Source organism: Schistocerca gregaria, chromosome X, assembly GCF_023897955.1.
Source record: "Schistocerca gregaria isolate iqSchGreg1 chromosome X, iqSchGreg1.2, whole genome shotgun sequence".
Taxonomy (NCBI): domain Eukaryota; kingdom Metazoa; phylum Arthropoda; class Insecta; order Orthoptera; family Acrididae; genus Schistocerca; species Schistocerca gregaria.
In genome coordinates this window covers 632,924,630-632,940,131 of record NC_064931.1, presented here as the reverse complement: position 1 = coordinate 632,940,131, position 15,502 = coordinate 632,924,630, and the positions used below count along the sequence as shown (strand labels likewise).

Here is a 15,502-nt window from a genome sequence, read left to right as displayed (position 1 = left end):
TCGGAGCCGAATACCTAAAGTGGCGTGCTAAAGCGAGCGGCTGTGAGGGAGGGTTACATACAATACCTACATAAACCGCCAGTTTAAATCACAGCTATAGTTCATTATAAGTAGAGAAATCCAAATCGCTGCTAGATTTAACGTATTTAGTGCTTCACTGGTTTGCGATGGGCCTATTTCGGCTACAGTGCCATTTTCTAGCCGCCTGCGAATAATACATGATTCAGTTAATCTTTTTTCTATACGTATGTGTAAGTATTGGCAACGTTGCGTAATTATACAATAGTACTTACGTCTAGTTGTTTTCACGGCCATAAAACATCGATTGGTGCTGTCACTGTCTAACGATTTATACGACATCGTATTTATCTGCTGACAACGGGCAGGTGTCTTTGAAGCGAAATGTCTCATCTGCGCGGGAATATACGTAAAGGATGTACGAGTACAGGTTGTAGACGCATGGTTGACGACGTATGTTAAGTTTGTGTCTGCCGTGAATCGAGCACGGATAGCCAGCCAAATGGTAAGGTGATCGCAGGCGATAAGCGGGAAATCCGGGTTAGAGACCGGTCCGGCACATATTTTCATTGTCATCATTCCATTCTACAGATAATGGTTGCCCATATTCGCAATTGCCAATGGATTTAATGTCTAACGATTTAGTTGTTATGTCCTAGGTGGCGTGTTTATATGATTGCGACAGCTATGCTGCCATATCTCGATCTTTAATGTTGTTGTAGACGAGATTATTTTGTTGCCAATGGTCTTCTTGTCGTTTTTAGAAGTTTTTGTAGTTTTGACAGCTTAATTTGACAGAGCGCCTGCGAGTTTATATGGTTACAATTTTGATTTGGTTTATTAGTCTATGGGTTTTTATGTATTAGTGACTTGTAAACAGAAGAAGAAGACTATAGCCAATCAAAAAATCTCGTCGACAACAACACTAATCACCCAATACGCTGAATAATTATACATAAGAACAGAAACAAAGGCTAACTATATTTTAACTAAAGTTCAGTCTTCATCACAACACTTATGTCTCAACAACACAGGTGACCGGTTTCGGTTATATTTATATAACCATCTTCAGACCCATGGCTTCCTTGGAGGATGGTAGGCGGAGCTCTCCTCAGCTGCTACAAAGTCAACTGATCATAAAACCGAAACCGGTCACCTATGTTACTGAGACGTGTTGTGATGAAGTCGGAACTTTAGTTAAAATATAATACTTTATTGATCACTGTTCCAAAAATGTTTACCAAAATTGTACAAAGGTTAACTACACCACATATTATTTGCACGCTGCTATAAAGTGTCACTGTAGCAGAAACAGGCCTATTGAAGACCTATGAAGCACTAAGTACTTTAAACATAGCAGTGATTTGGATTTCTCTACTTACAATGTCTCTAAAAGACGTATATCGCCGCTACGAGCCTCTTAATAGATATAATTAAAAAAAACATGTCTACTCCATATTATCTTTGTTTTTAGGTTATCCGTGTAGTATTGAATCCGCATTAACTAGAATAATCTGGAGTTTGCTGTATCTTAGATTTTTCGAGGGCCAACGCATGAAGTTGTGAGCAGCTGCTAACTAAAACTGAATTATTCAGTGACATTCCATACTGGACGGCGTTGCCTGTGACTGAAAAACTCCACAGAACGTGTGGAAGAGAATTAGCACCAAAAGGAGCGCCTCGAAGGAGTTGCTGGACTACTCACTAGTCGGCGAGCGCGAGGCGGTTAGGCTGGTCGAGCCGAGGCTGGAGAGCGACGTGGTCTTGGACCCGAGCCCGGGCCAATGGTGCAGCGCAGAGTTGGTGCTGCCGCGCTTGAGCAAGAAGCCCTCGGGCCGGCTGGCCACCGTCGACTTCTTATACCAGTCGGGCACGTGCAGCTTCTGCAGCGAGCGCTGCACGCGCATCTGGTGTTCAGACATCGTCCTGTTGCACCCAATCTTCTGCAGCTCATTCTCAGGGGGCTGCGGAAAGAGAGAAAGCAAACTGTCAGACTCATGGCCACGTAAATGATCATAGTTACTTCGACATGTTGCCGTAACAAATCCTGTGCCAAAATTACAAAAAAAAAAAGCAGCAGTATACACTACTGACCATTACAATTTCTACACCAAGAAGAAACGCAGATGATAAACAGGTGTTCATTGGACAAATATATTATACTAGAACTGACATGTGATCACATTTTCACGCAATTTGGGTGCATAGATCCTGAGAAATCAGTACCCAGAACAACCACCTCTGGCCGTAATAACGGCCTTGATGCGCCTGGGCATTGAGTCAAACAGAGCTTGGATGGCGTGTACAGGTACAGCTGCCCATGCAGCTTCAACAAGATAATACAGTTCATCAGGAGTAGTGACTGGCGTATTGTAAAGAGCCAGTTACTCGGCCACCATTGACCAGACGTTTTCAATTAGTGAGAGATCTGGAAAACATGCTGGCCAGGGCAGAAGTCGAACATTTTCTGTATCCAGAAAGGTCCGTACAGGACCTGCAACTTGCGGTCGTGCATTATCCTGCTGAACTGTAGGGTTTCGCAGGTACTGAATGAAGGGTAGAGCCACGGGTCGTAACACATCTGAAATGTAACGTCCACTGTTCAAAGTGCCGTCAATTCTAACAAGAGGTGACCGAGACGTGTAATCAATGGCACCCCATACCATCACTCCGGCTGATACGCTAGTATGACGATGACGAATACACGCTTCCAATGTGCGTTCACCGCGATGACGCCGAACACAGATGCGACCATCATGATGTTGTAAACAAAACCTGGATTCATCCGAAAAAGTGACGGTTCGCCATTCGTGCACCCACATTCGTCGTTAAGTACACCATCGCAGGCGCTACTGTCTGTGATGCAGCGTCAAGAGTAACCGCAGCCGTGGTCTCCGAAATGATAGTCCATGCTGCTGCAAACGTCGTCGAACTGTTCGTGCAGATGGTTGTTGTCTTGCAAACGTCCCCATCTGTTGACTCAGGGATCGAGACGTGGCTGCACGATCGTTTCAGCCATGCGGATAAGATGCCTGTCATCTCGACTGCTAGTGATACGAGGCCGTTGGGATCCAGCACGGCGTTCCGTATTACCCTCCTGAACCCACCGATTCCATATTCTGCTAACTTTCATTGGATATCGACCAATGCGAGCAGCAATGTCGCGATACGATAAACCGCAATCGCGATAGGCTACAATCCGACATTTATCAAAGTCGGAAACGTGATGGTACGCATTTCTCCTCCTTACACGAGGCATCCCAACAACATTTTACCAGGCAACGCCGGTCAACTGCTATTTGTGTATGAGAAATCGGTTGGAAACTTTCCTCATGTCGGCGCCAACCTTGTGTTAATGCTCTGAAAAGTTAATCATTTGCATATCACAGCATCTTCTTCCTGTCAGTTAAATTTCGCGTTTGTAGCATGTCACCTTCGTGGTGTAGCAATTTTAATGGCCAGTTGTGTAGTATGTTGTTGGCAACAGAGCTACGTTGATAAAAGCACATGATCTAGGCTAGTGGCGAGCTTGATGTGTTATGCCTCTTTCTGTTTTGTATTAACATTCACTCTTCTTTATTCCATAACCCATACATTCATTTAATAGAACAAAAGCATAGGTGCCACCAGTGTGCGGTCCTGGGCGCGGACCTAGGACGGAACACTGTGTCGGCGGGAGCAGTGGAGGTAAGGATGCTGAGCGCTGACGGCCAATGGAGCGGCCGATCAAAGGGATAGGGGGAGGAGATAAAAGCGAGGCGCCGGTCCCCCATCAGCCAGTTCATCAGGTGCGATGGCAACATGGGCGTCTGCCGAAATATTGTGCTCGTTGGACACCGGCATCCGGCATTTCACTAGTGAGCTGTTCCGATAAAAACAATAAAATTACATAACTCAGCTGAAAACAGTTTTTCACGATGGATACGAGCTGTTTCATTCTTCGCATGCAGTTTCTGTGACGATTATTTTTATGCAAAATTATTTTTCTTTAAATTTTGCAGCCGTCTGCGATTCCTTTCTTGAACTTCCTCACATTTGCAGTAGCAGAATTGTACATCTTGCACTTTAATTACTCCTTAACCGGTGTTGCGAAGTCTACGGGACTCCAGGGAAGTGTGAAGGAAGATCTGCAGCGGATAGGCACTGACCCTTAACATAAACAAATGTAATGTATTGCGAATACATAGAAAGAAGTATCCTTTATTGTATGATTATATGATAGCGGAACAAACACTGGTAGCAGTTACTTCTGTAAAATATCTGGGAGTATGCGTGCGGAACGATTTGAAGTGGAATGATCATATAAAATTAATTGTTGGTAAGGAGGGTGCCACGTTGAGATTCATTGGGAGAGTCCTTAGAAAATTTTGTCCATCAACAAAGAAGGTGGCTTACGAACACTCGTTCGACCTATACTTGAGTATTGCTCATTAGTGTGGGATCCGTACCAGATCGGGTTGACGGAGGAGATAGAGAAGATCCAAAGAAGAGCGGCGCGTTTCGTCACACTGTTATTTGGTAAGCGTGATAGCGTTACGGAGATGTTTAGCAAACTGAAGTGGCAGACTCTGCAAGAGAGGCGCTCTGCATCGCGGTGTAGCTTGCTCGCCAGGTTTCGAGAGGGTGCGTTTCTGGATGAGGTATCGAATATATTCCTTCCCCCTACTTATACCTCCCGAGGAGATCACGAATGTAAAATTAGAAAGATTCGAGCGTGCACGGAGGCTTTCCGGCAGTCGTTCTTCCCGCGAACTATACGTGACTGAACAGGAAAGGGGGGTAGTGACAGTGGCACGTAAAGTGCCCTCCGCCACACATCGTTGGGTGGCTTGCGGAGTATAAATGTAGATGTAAAGTTTTAGTATGTTTCGTATTTGTTGAGCAGGGAGCATGCGCTGTTCAGTACCTTCCTATGGTGGGGAGACACGTCGCGTGCTCAGGCGACTACAGTCTATTATCACGCCAAGTCCTCAGGACTCCGCGACGCAGTTAGTGTTATATTTTCAGTTTAGTCCGCGAATACAAAATAAAGTTAACGCCAGAAATCCTAACTTCGAGGAATGTGTACTGAGATGCATCGAAGGAGGTGATGCTGACTATTCAGATCAATATGGTGCTCCCGAAAACAACATTACCATTGAAAATGCTATTCCAAATGATCACGAAACAGCAATGAACTTTCTGGCTATGAATCTGATGACGATGAGATGCAGGTTACTATAAAGCGAAGACTAAAATTGTGTACCCAATGCATTGCAGATCTACAAGAATCTAAGTATCATCTACAAATAAATGCGTGTTTGGACCATTGCCAGTTATTTACAGTTTTTCTATAGAAGCAAATGCATGCTCTTTTCTTCTAGGTTAGACCTTACCAAATGTGTATGCGATTACAAAAGTTTTCATTTGTCAATTTTTCATTGGAAAACAATATAACAGAAAGACTGTGTTTATTTTTGTAATATCTTGTATTTCAGAGTTTTCCGCTTTAGTTTGCTTCTAAGTTGATTTTAAACAAAAAAAGTTTGTTTCCTTACACGACTTTGATTACGTATGCTCCCCGAAAGCAAAACAATCATTACTACACATAACACACATTTTTGTTTTGGAGTCCCCAGGACTCCGCAACGTATTTAATGTTAAAATTACCTTGGAAGTTTCTGTAATGTGGACTACGGTGTTCGTCTTATTAACTAACTTATCCCTAAGCTGAAATTGTATAAGGGGCAGTCAAACGAAAACTAGACAGACGGAACAAAGTAAGTAAACTGTTTATTATTTCAAAAGTAATCGCCATACCTGTTAATACATTTATCCCAATGTGAGACAAAACGGTCAATGCCTTCATGGAAAATGTTAGCGTTTTCCTACTAAATCATGGTTATACGCAGGTGTGCACATCTTCCTCCAAAGTAAATCGACGGTTACGTATGTCTTTCTTCACGTCTCCAAAAACATGGAAATCGCATGGGGGAGAGATCCGAACTGTATGGAGGATGTGTGAAGGCTTCCCAGCGAGACTACGGAAGCGTAGTCGAAACAACATGCCACCAAAATTCCCGCTCACATTTTGCCAAGGTTGTTTTGAACACGCTGCAGAAGTTCTGCTGGGAAGCCCTCACACATTCTCTATACAGTCCCTATCTTTCCCCCTGCAGTTTACATATTTTTGGAGCCCTGAAGGAAGACATACGTGACCATCAACGTGCTTCGAACGAAGAAGTGCACGCCTGAGTATAATCATGGTACCGTAGGCAATCGCAAACATTTTTCCATGAAGCCGCTGACCGTCTTTTCTTACGTTGAGGTAGATATAGCAGGAGTTCAAAAACGTTCAAATGTGTGTCAAATCTTATGGGACTTGACTTCTAAGGTCATCAGTCCCTAAGCTTACACACTACTTAACCTAAATTATCCTAAGGACCAATACACACACCCATGCCCAAGGGAGGACTCGAACCTCCGCCGAGATGAGTCGCACAGTCCATGACTGTAGCGCCCCAGACCGCTTGGCTAATCCCACGCTGCTATAGCAAGAGTTATGGCAACTACTTTTGGATAATAAACAGTTTACTTCCCTTTTTCCATCTGTCTCTCATTTAACTGCCCCTTGTATTTATAAACATTAAAGTGCAATCGTGATTCTATACGATCTGTTATATTAAAAAGGAAGAACGACAAGAATTGGAACTGTGAGAATCATTCCAACAGGTGTAATGTATTGACGATTGCCGTATGAATCTTTTAATTTTCACAGTCAGATGACCGCCAATTGACTTTCATGCCATCAGCAGGAGACAAAAGGCGTAAACTTAACGAGTGACTTGTCTCAGTTGTTGTTAAGCAAAAAAACTTTGAAGAAGTGATATATCTTAACATCACGGATAATACTGTTTCTTTTTTTCTGTTTCTGTTGAGTCGGTTGATTGGTTTATGCACAACATACACTACAGGCCATTAAAAATACTACACCACGAAGATGACGTGCTACAGACGCGAAATTTAACCGACAGGAAGACGATGTGGTGATATGCAAATGATTAACTTTTCAGAGCATTCACACAAGGTTGGCACCGGTGGCAACACCTACAACGTGCTGACATGAGGAAAGTTTCAAACCGATTTCTCATACCCAAACAGCAGTTGACCGGCGTTGTCTGGTGAAACATTATTGTGATGCCTCGTGTAAGGAGGAGAAATGCGTACCATTACGTTTCCGACTTAGATAAATGTCGGACTGTAACCTATCGCGATTGCGATTTATCTTATCGCGGCATTGCTGCTCGCGTTGGTCGAGATCGAATGACTGAGCTGAATAAGGAATCGTTGGGTTCAGGAGGGTAATACGGAACGCCGTGCTGGATCCTAACGGCCTCGTATCACTAGCAGTCGAGATGACAGGCATCTTATCCGCATGGCTGTAACGGATCGTGCAGCCACGACTCGATCCCTGAGCTAACAGATGGGGACGTTTGTAACACAACAACCATGTGCACGAACAGTTCGACGACGTTTGCAGCAGCATGGACTATCAGCTCGAAGACCAAGGCTGCGGTTACCCTTGACGCTGCATCACAGACAGAAGCGCCTGCGATGGTGTACTCGACTACGAACCTGGGTGCACGAATGGCAAAACGTCATTTTTTTCGGATGAACCAGGTTCTGTTTACAGCATGATGATGGTCTGGTCGCATCCGTGTTTGGCGACATCGCGCTGAATGCACATTGGAAGCGTGTATTCGTCATAGCCATACTGGCGTATCGCCAGGCGTGATGCCATTGGTTACTCGTCTCGGTCACCACTTGTTCGCATTGAGGGCACTTTGAACAGTGGACGTTACATGTCAGATGTGTTATGACCCGTGGCTCTACCCTTCATTCGATCCCTGCGAAACCCTACATTTCAGCAGGATAATACACGACTGCGTGTTGCAGGTCCTGTACGGGCCTTTCTGGATACAGAAAACGTTCGATTGCTGCCCTGACCAGTACATTCTCCAGGTCTCTCACCAATTGGAAACTTCTGCTCAATGATGGCTCGTCACAGTACGCCAGTCACTACCCTTGATGAACTGTGGTATCGTGTTGAAGCTGCATGGGCAGCTGTACATGTACACGCCATCCAAACTCTGTTTGACTCAATGCCCAGGCGTATCAAGGCCGTTATTACGGCCAGAGGTGGTTGTTCTTGGTACTGATTTCTCAGGATCTATGCACCCAGATTGCGTGAAAATGTAATCACATGTCAGTTCTAGTATAATATATTTGTCCAATGAATACCCCTTTATCATCTGCATTTCTTCTTGGCGTAGCAATTTTAATGGCCAGTAGTGTAGAAAGAGCGTCTCCGCTGAATTCAAATGGGATTTATCTTTTCTGTTTGCAATTTACTCTCTCAGTCCATGTTTGAAGCGAGGAGACACAGTTCTGGTTCCGTTCGTCCTGCAACACGTACAACTGAATTAGCCGTGTGTCTCTGACGATGTCTTCCGCAGTCGGAGACGAAACGTAAGGGAATTGTTTCGTATATAGACCACGGCCTCTCGGCCCAGAAATTTTAAATGAAATATACGTCGGCCGTGAAAGCCTACACTGTAATAACAGAAATTAACTGACGATATATAATTTCACTGACAAAAGTTGTGGTAGAACAAGCTGACATTAGATATTGTACTTTATCAAATTAACCGGTAACATAGTAACAATTGAAACTATAATTTTAGAATGATTATCAACGCCAGATAAGTTATCAGATGAGTGCATTATTTATGTCATAGTATCTGAAGAAGCATTTGCAATGATTTTATCGCAACTAAGAATACTCATAATTAATAGGAAATTCGACGAGCATGTGTGTTAGTCATAATGAAAAATGCATTTACTCCGTGTGGCATTTTTATTGGCTCTTTTTGATACGTATCACTGCTATTACTGATACCTCCATGAATGTACAGAGCGGTCATAATCAAACTTTCCCTATTTGAGAGGTCTCCTGTGAAAGATGAGTGATCGTAGGACAATGAAACTTTGTGGAAACATTTCCAATGACATGGGGAACAGAAGTAACGAATAAACCGTTGAAAGAAACATTTTAATTTACATATGACAGCGTAAAATTGATTAAGTGCGTACCATGTCCACGTTCCAAGCTACTGACGTAGTTCCATGTCATAAAAATTTGCATCTACGACAGCGTGGAACAGCATTAGATATACCTCTACTGCTGTCCGAAACATCTCAGGTGGGATGTTGCTACCTCCCTCGCCATGCTCATCTTCATCCTCCAACGTATGTTAGCGTCTCCTTGATAAACTCTGTCGTTCAGGTAACTTCACAGCAAGAAGTCACACAGGTTCACATCTGGTGATCTTGGTGGCCACGCAGTTTTGTACGATCGGCCAATGATTCGATCGTGCGCCGTTCATGCTGCATGTTGTTGATCCTTGGGGTTCGAGTACCTCAAAGAAAAATGAACCAATCATAAAGTGTGCCGTGAAGTCACACCACACTGCGACGCGTTCGCTCTGCAGGAGAACTTAATGAATATTCGGTAGCGGTGAGGATCCCGAAATGCGACAATTGTGTTTAATTACAACCATCCTGTATCTCATTAGCTATTCGTCGGTCTGCGTGAAAACTGAACTGCAAATATTCCATACCAGTTGTTTCATGTCGATATCCTCTGTCATGGTTATTGTGTATTCTTGGTCGGCTGTCACCTTTCCTCAGAAATTCCAGTCCAGTTTACGAAAACGTCGGTTAAAAATAGTTTTCATATAATTCTCCTGTACTGTTGTATATAATCTATCCCACACAAAGTTACAATGTTGAAACTTCCTGGCAGATTAAAACTGTGTGCCCGACCGAGACTCGAACTCGGGACCGTTGCCTTTCGCGGGCAAGTGCTCTACCATCTGAGCAACCGAAGCACGACTCACGTCCCGTCCTCACAGCTTTACTTCTGCCAGTATCTCGTCTCCTGCCTTCCAAACTTTACAGAAGCTCTTCTGCGAACCTTGCAGAACTATCACTCCTGAAAGAAAGGATATTGCGGAGACATGGCTTAGCCACAGCCTGGGGGATGTTTTCAGAATGAGATTTTCACTCTGCAGCGGAGTGTGCACTGATATGAAACTTCCCGGTCCCGAGTTCGAGTCTCGGTCGGGCACACAGTTTTAATCTTCCAGGAAGTTTCACATCAGCGCACACTCCGCTGTAGAGTGAAAATCTCATTCTATTTACAATGTTATCTTCCCCTCCCTGTAGGTCAAAGCGAAGAATTGTTGCTTAAAAACATCAGTACTACACCTATACAAAGGGAAGGATAGACAAAAACCATTCTGAGACGATATTACTTACGAAAATTTGATTGCCCTTTCACGTGGGGGTCTGGATACGAATGATGACTTAGTGTACTTCCCTGCAATAAGATGGTTAGTGATTGCAGCAGATGTTACGAGGTACGGCAACTGAGACTGACAGCTTAGCAACCTACGGTAGAGATGATGTAAGACGGCTTACAGTTATACGGGAGTTATTCTGAAGCGCGAAACGCAGCCTTGGTACTATGCCAAGCTGTCAGTTCGTCAGCGGACCATCATTTCACTCAAGTGAGACTAAAGAAGAGTTATATTTGGCCACAGTCTCGCATTTGGGACGTCTCTTTTCCGATCTACGTAATATACGGTACTGCATAAAAGCCCTGCACAGGCGTCAGACGAACGACGTTGCAGCATGAATAGTCAAACAAGAGGGGAGCTGAAAACATTATGTGTCATATGGGTGATTATTACAACGAAACATGGTTCGAAAACATCTAAGCGTACATCTTACAAATAGATAAACATTTGTTGCAATGTAGTACATACATTGCCGCAAATGATTCATTTAGAAAATACTTTCAATTCGGAATGTGTGTGTGTGTGTGTGTTTGTGTGTGTGTGTGTGTGTGTGTGTGTGTGTGTGTGTGTGTGTGTGTGTGTGTGTGTGTGTGTGAGCACGCGCGTGCATCCTCATCGCGAAAACAATATTCTTCCGGAAATAAATGCTCCTGGCTCACGTGGAAATTTAGAGGCACCATCTGAATTTGTATTGGTAATCACCAGAAACAGTGTCATTCCTCGTGGGATAGAACTACTTATACTCTAGAAAGTATAGAGCTGACGCCACGTAGGATTCATTCAGAAAATACAAAGTAATAACGCAGTGTGATTACACTGATTGTGAGATGACAAAAGTCATGGGGAACCTCGTTATTCCGTGTCGGACCTCCTTTTCCAGGCGTAGTGCAGTAACGCAACGTGGAGTGGACTCAGCAAATCGGTGGAAGTCCCCTGCAGAAATATTAAGCCATCCTGCTCCTACAACCGTCGATAACTGCGGAAATGTCGCCGGTGAAGGATATTGTGCACGAACTGACCTCTCGATTATTTACAAGAAATGTTCTAAAGGATTCATGTCGGGTGATCTGGGTGGCGAAATCATTCGCTCGAATTGTCCAGAATGTTCTTCATATCAATCGGGAAATCGGTTCAATTGAACCAGAGGACCCAATCCATTCCATGTGAACACACTTGAAAATTTGGGTCCATGGCTTCGTCTGATCTGCGCCCCACTCGAACCCTACCATCAGCTCCTACCTGCTGAAATCGGGGCCCATCTGACCTGACCACAGTTTTCCAATCGTCTAGGGCCCAACCGATATGGCCACGAGTCCAGAAGAGGCGCTGCAGACGGTGTCGTGCTGTTAGCAAAGGCGCTCACGTCGGTCGTCTGCAGCCGTATCATATTAACGCCAAATTTCGCCGTACTGTCCTAACGGATACGTTCATCGTACGTCCCAGATTGATTTCTGCGGTTATTTCAAGCAGTGTTGCTTGTCTCTTAGCACTGACACAATTCTAAGATAATGTTGCTGCTCTTGGTCGTTAAGAGAAGAGCATCGGCCACTGCGTTGTCCATGGTGAGAGGTAGTGTCTGAAATTTGGTATTCTCGGCACACTCTTAACAATGAAATCTCTATTTTTGCAATGGAATGTCCCATGCATTTAGCTGTAACTACCGTTCTGCTTTCAAAGTCTTTTAATTCCCGTCATGCGGCCATAATCAGGTCAGAAACCTTTCCAGGTGAATCACCTGAGTGCTAATGACAGCTCCAGCAATGCACTGCCTTTTGACGACCCCAACAATGCACCGCCCTTTTATACCTTGTGTACACGATACTACCACCATCTGCATTTGTGCATATGGCTATCCCATGACTTCCCACAGTGCATGCTGATTGTTATAATGTTAGTATAAAATCCTGCAGTCATATACCTCAGTGATATTATAGCATACAAAGTTACAGATTTATTTGTCTTTATAAACTGGTGGTTAAGGACTGTTGTGTTCGGTGCGCTTAGTAGCTGTCTTATTAGTCCACGTACTTTGTCGTGTATTGGTTTTTCACGGAACCATTGGTACGTCTCTCTAGAAGCGACAGGATTTCCTGAAAAGACTTCTTTCTTGCATTGTTACTTATCTCAAGCACCATAATTTTAATCTTTATATGCGTTTTAGAGCAACATATGAAACTTGTGTTCTTTATAGAACGCTTTTATCTCCACACGAAGTGTTTTATAACCATCTCTATCCATGCTTGTATTGCAATAAGATGGCCGAAATGGGGGAAAACTAGCTTTATGTTCATGATTCACTCTCAAAGAAAGTGGGTAAACAGGAAACACAGAACTTCTCGATTCTGGATGTGATCGTGCAAAAGCTTGCCCCCGACTTCACGATGCGTTTGCTTTATGGCAGTGCTGAAGTCACCAAATCCGCCTACCTCCGTAGTGCGCAACAGTTCTCCATCTTTTAATTCCCATTGTGCAAAAAGAGCTGAAGATAAAAACAGCAAGAAATGATCAGAACAGGTATGTTGCTTCCAGCAGATACCCCGAAAGCGATATCCCACGGTCCAAAGTCTGAAACCAGTACAGAAATAATTTTCCTAGGAATAGAACATCCTCAAGTACTGACTCCGGTACTGAGAAGAGTCAGTTCCAAATGGGTAATGCGTTTTAAGAACGAATGTTGCACAAGTAAACAGTTTATCTAATTCAAAGAACCCTGACACAAACATTTCTCTAATAGAGACGACTTTAGTTCGAGTAGTAAGATTATTTACAATTGTTTTCATGCGGATGACTGTGCAATCATAAAGTTGCAGTCTTTTACTATCGATGCAAACAAAAACATTTTGAGACTGTCCGTCGCTTTAAATACACGAGATCTAGACATCTACCTTAGACTTTTACCTATAAAATTTAGTCGTTGTTTTACTGCTGCTGGAAGCGGTAGACAACAAAATAATGTGAAAGCGGATAGCAGAATTTCTGCCACTGTGAACCAGCACGGTTTCTCTGAAAATTAGAGAAGAGATTATCTTTTTTCGTAGCTAATATGACGGAGTTAATACTGCTATCAGACATAAAGGCAATTACAAAGAAGAATTTTGTTGCCCCGTATAGACTGCCTCTGTCAAAGCGAGGGACGGAATTGAGTCACGCCCCGGTGCCGAGCTTAACTAAGTTTCACGAGCAACCCTGCCCTCCCCACCCCCTTCACCACCCAAACCCCCTCCCCCTGCCCAGTTCCCCTCTTCACCTGACGCAGCAGACCGTGAGTTACTAAGTTTGCAGAAACGGAAATAGTCAACTTTTTGATGCCAAGAACTTCTGAGGACCTAGAACACCTATCATGGGGGCGAGTTAATTAAGATATCCAAACTAAATACTTTGCAGTTCGAAGAAAATATTGGAGAGATGAGATTACCTTTACTGAGGAAAGAGTTTATCTTAACGTTAGCAGAGAAACCTTGCATATAACGATAAGAAATGGAAACACCAAAGTGAATCAGAGGCGTAGATGGTTCTGCGACCGTGTGGGCTGCAGATTCCTCGACTTGCGCCATAGGGTGGTAGGTTTCGGGTTCCTCTGGATAGGTCAGGAGTCCACTACACGCAACAAGCGGCTACAAGGGTAGCAGGGGTTGTGTGGCGTGGGCTGGGCGGTTTTTTAGGTTAGATGGCCTCGGGCAAGTACAGAAAGGGCAACAGCCTCAACGGGTGCGGGGACCAAGCAGCAATCGGTATTGTAATTGTAAACTGTCGAAGATGCGATAGTAAAGTACCTGAACTACAAGAGCTGATAGAAAGCACCGAAGCTGAAATCGTTATAGGTACAGAAAGCTGGCTGAAGCCAGAGATAAATTCTGCCGAAATTTTTACAAAGGTACAGACGGTGTTAAGAAAGGATAGATTGCATGCAACCGGTGGTGGAGTGTTCGTCGCTGTTAGTAGTAGTTTATCCTGTAGTGAAGTAGAAGTGGATAGTTCCTGTGAATTATTATGGGTGGAGGTTACACACAACAACCGGGCTAGGTTAATAATTGACTCCTTTTACTGACCTCCCGACTCAGCAGCATTAGTGGCAGAACAACTAAGAGAAGATTTTGAATACATTTCACATAAATTTTCTCAGCATATTATAGTCTTAGGTGGAGATTTCAATTTACCAGACATAGGCTGGGACACTCAGATGTTTAGGACAGGTGGTAGTGACAGAGCAACGAGTGACATTATACTGAGTGCACTATCCGAAAATTACCTCGAGCAATTAAACAGAGAACCGACTCGTGGAGATAACATCTTGGACCTACTAGTAACAAACAGACCCGCACTTTTCGACTCTGTATGTGCAGAACAGGGAATCAGTGATCATAAGGCCGTTGCAGCATCCCTGAATATGGAAGTTAATAGGAATATAAAAAAAATGGAGGAAGGTTTATCTGTTTAGCAAGAGTAATAGAAGGCAGATTTCAGACTACCTAACAGATCAAAACGAAAATTTCTGTTCCGACACTGACAATGTTGAGAGTTTATGGAAAAAGTTCAAGGCAAGCGTAAAATGCGTTTTAGACAGGTACGTACCGAGTAAAACTGTGAGGGACGGGAAAAACCCACCGTGGTTCAACAACAAAGTTAGGAAACTACTGCGAAAGCAAAGAGAGCTACACTCCCAGTTTAAACGCAGCCAAAACCTCTCAGACAACCAGAACCTAAACGATGTCAAAGTTAGCGTAAGGAGGGCTATGCGTGAAGCGTTCAGTGAATTCGAAAGTAAAATTCTATGTACCGACTTGACAGAAAATCCTAGGAAGTTCTGGTCTTACGTTAAATCAGTAAGTGGCTCGGAACAGCATATCCAGACACTCCGGGATGATGATGGCTTTGAAACAGAGGATGACACGCGTAAAGCTGAAATACTAAAGGCCTTTTTCCAAAGCTGTTTCACAGAGGAAGACCGCACTGCAGTTCCTTCTCTAAATCCTAGCATAAATGAAAAAAATGGCTGACATCGAAATAAGTGTCCAAGGAATAGAAAAGCAACTGGAATCACTCACCAGAGGAAAGTCCACTGGACCTGACGGGATACCAATTCG

At 43.7% G+C, this 15,502-nt stretch overlaps 1 protein-coding gene across 4 annotated transcripts in view; it reads right to left on the bottom strand.

Annotated features, from left to right (window-relative positions):
- Window positions 1-15,502, bottom strand: part of LOC126297747 (uncharacterized) — a 690,098-nt gene that overhangs the window by 314,858 nt on the left and 359,738 nt on the right. For all 4 annotated transcript variants that reach the window (XM_049988911.1, XM_049988910.1, XM_049988908.1 and 1 more), the window contains exon 2: window positions 1,724-1,982. In XM_049988911.1, coding sequence (XP_049844868.1) covers window positions 1,724-1,982 — 259 coding nt within the window. The remainder of the gene's footprint in view (window positions 1-1,723; window positions 1,983-15,502) is intronic.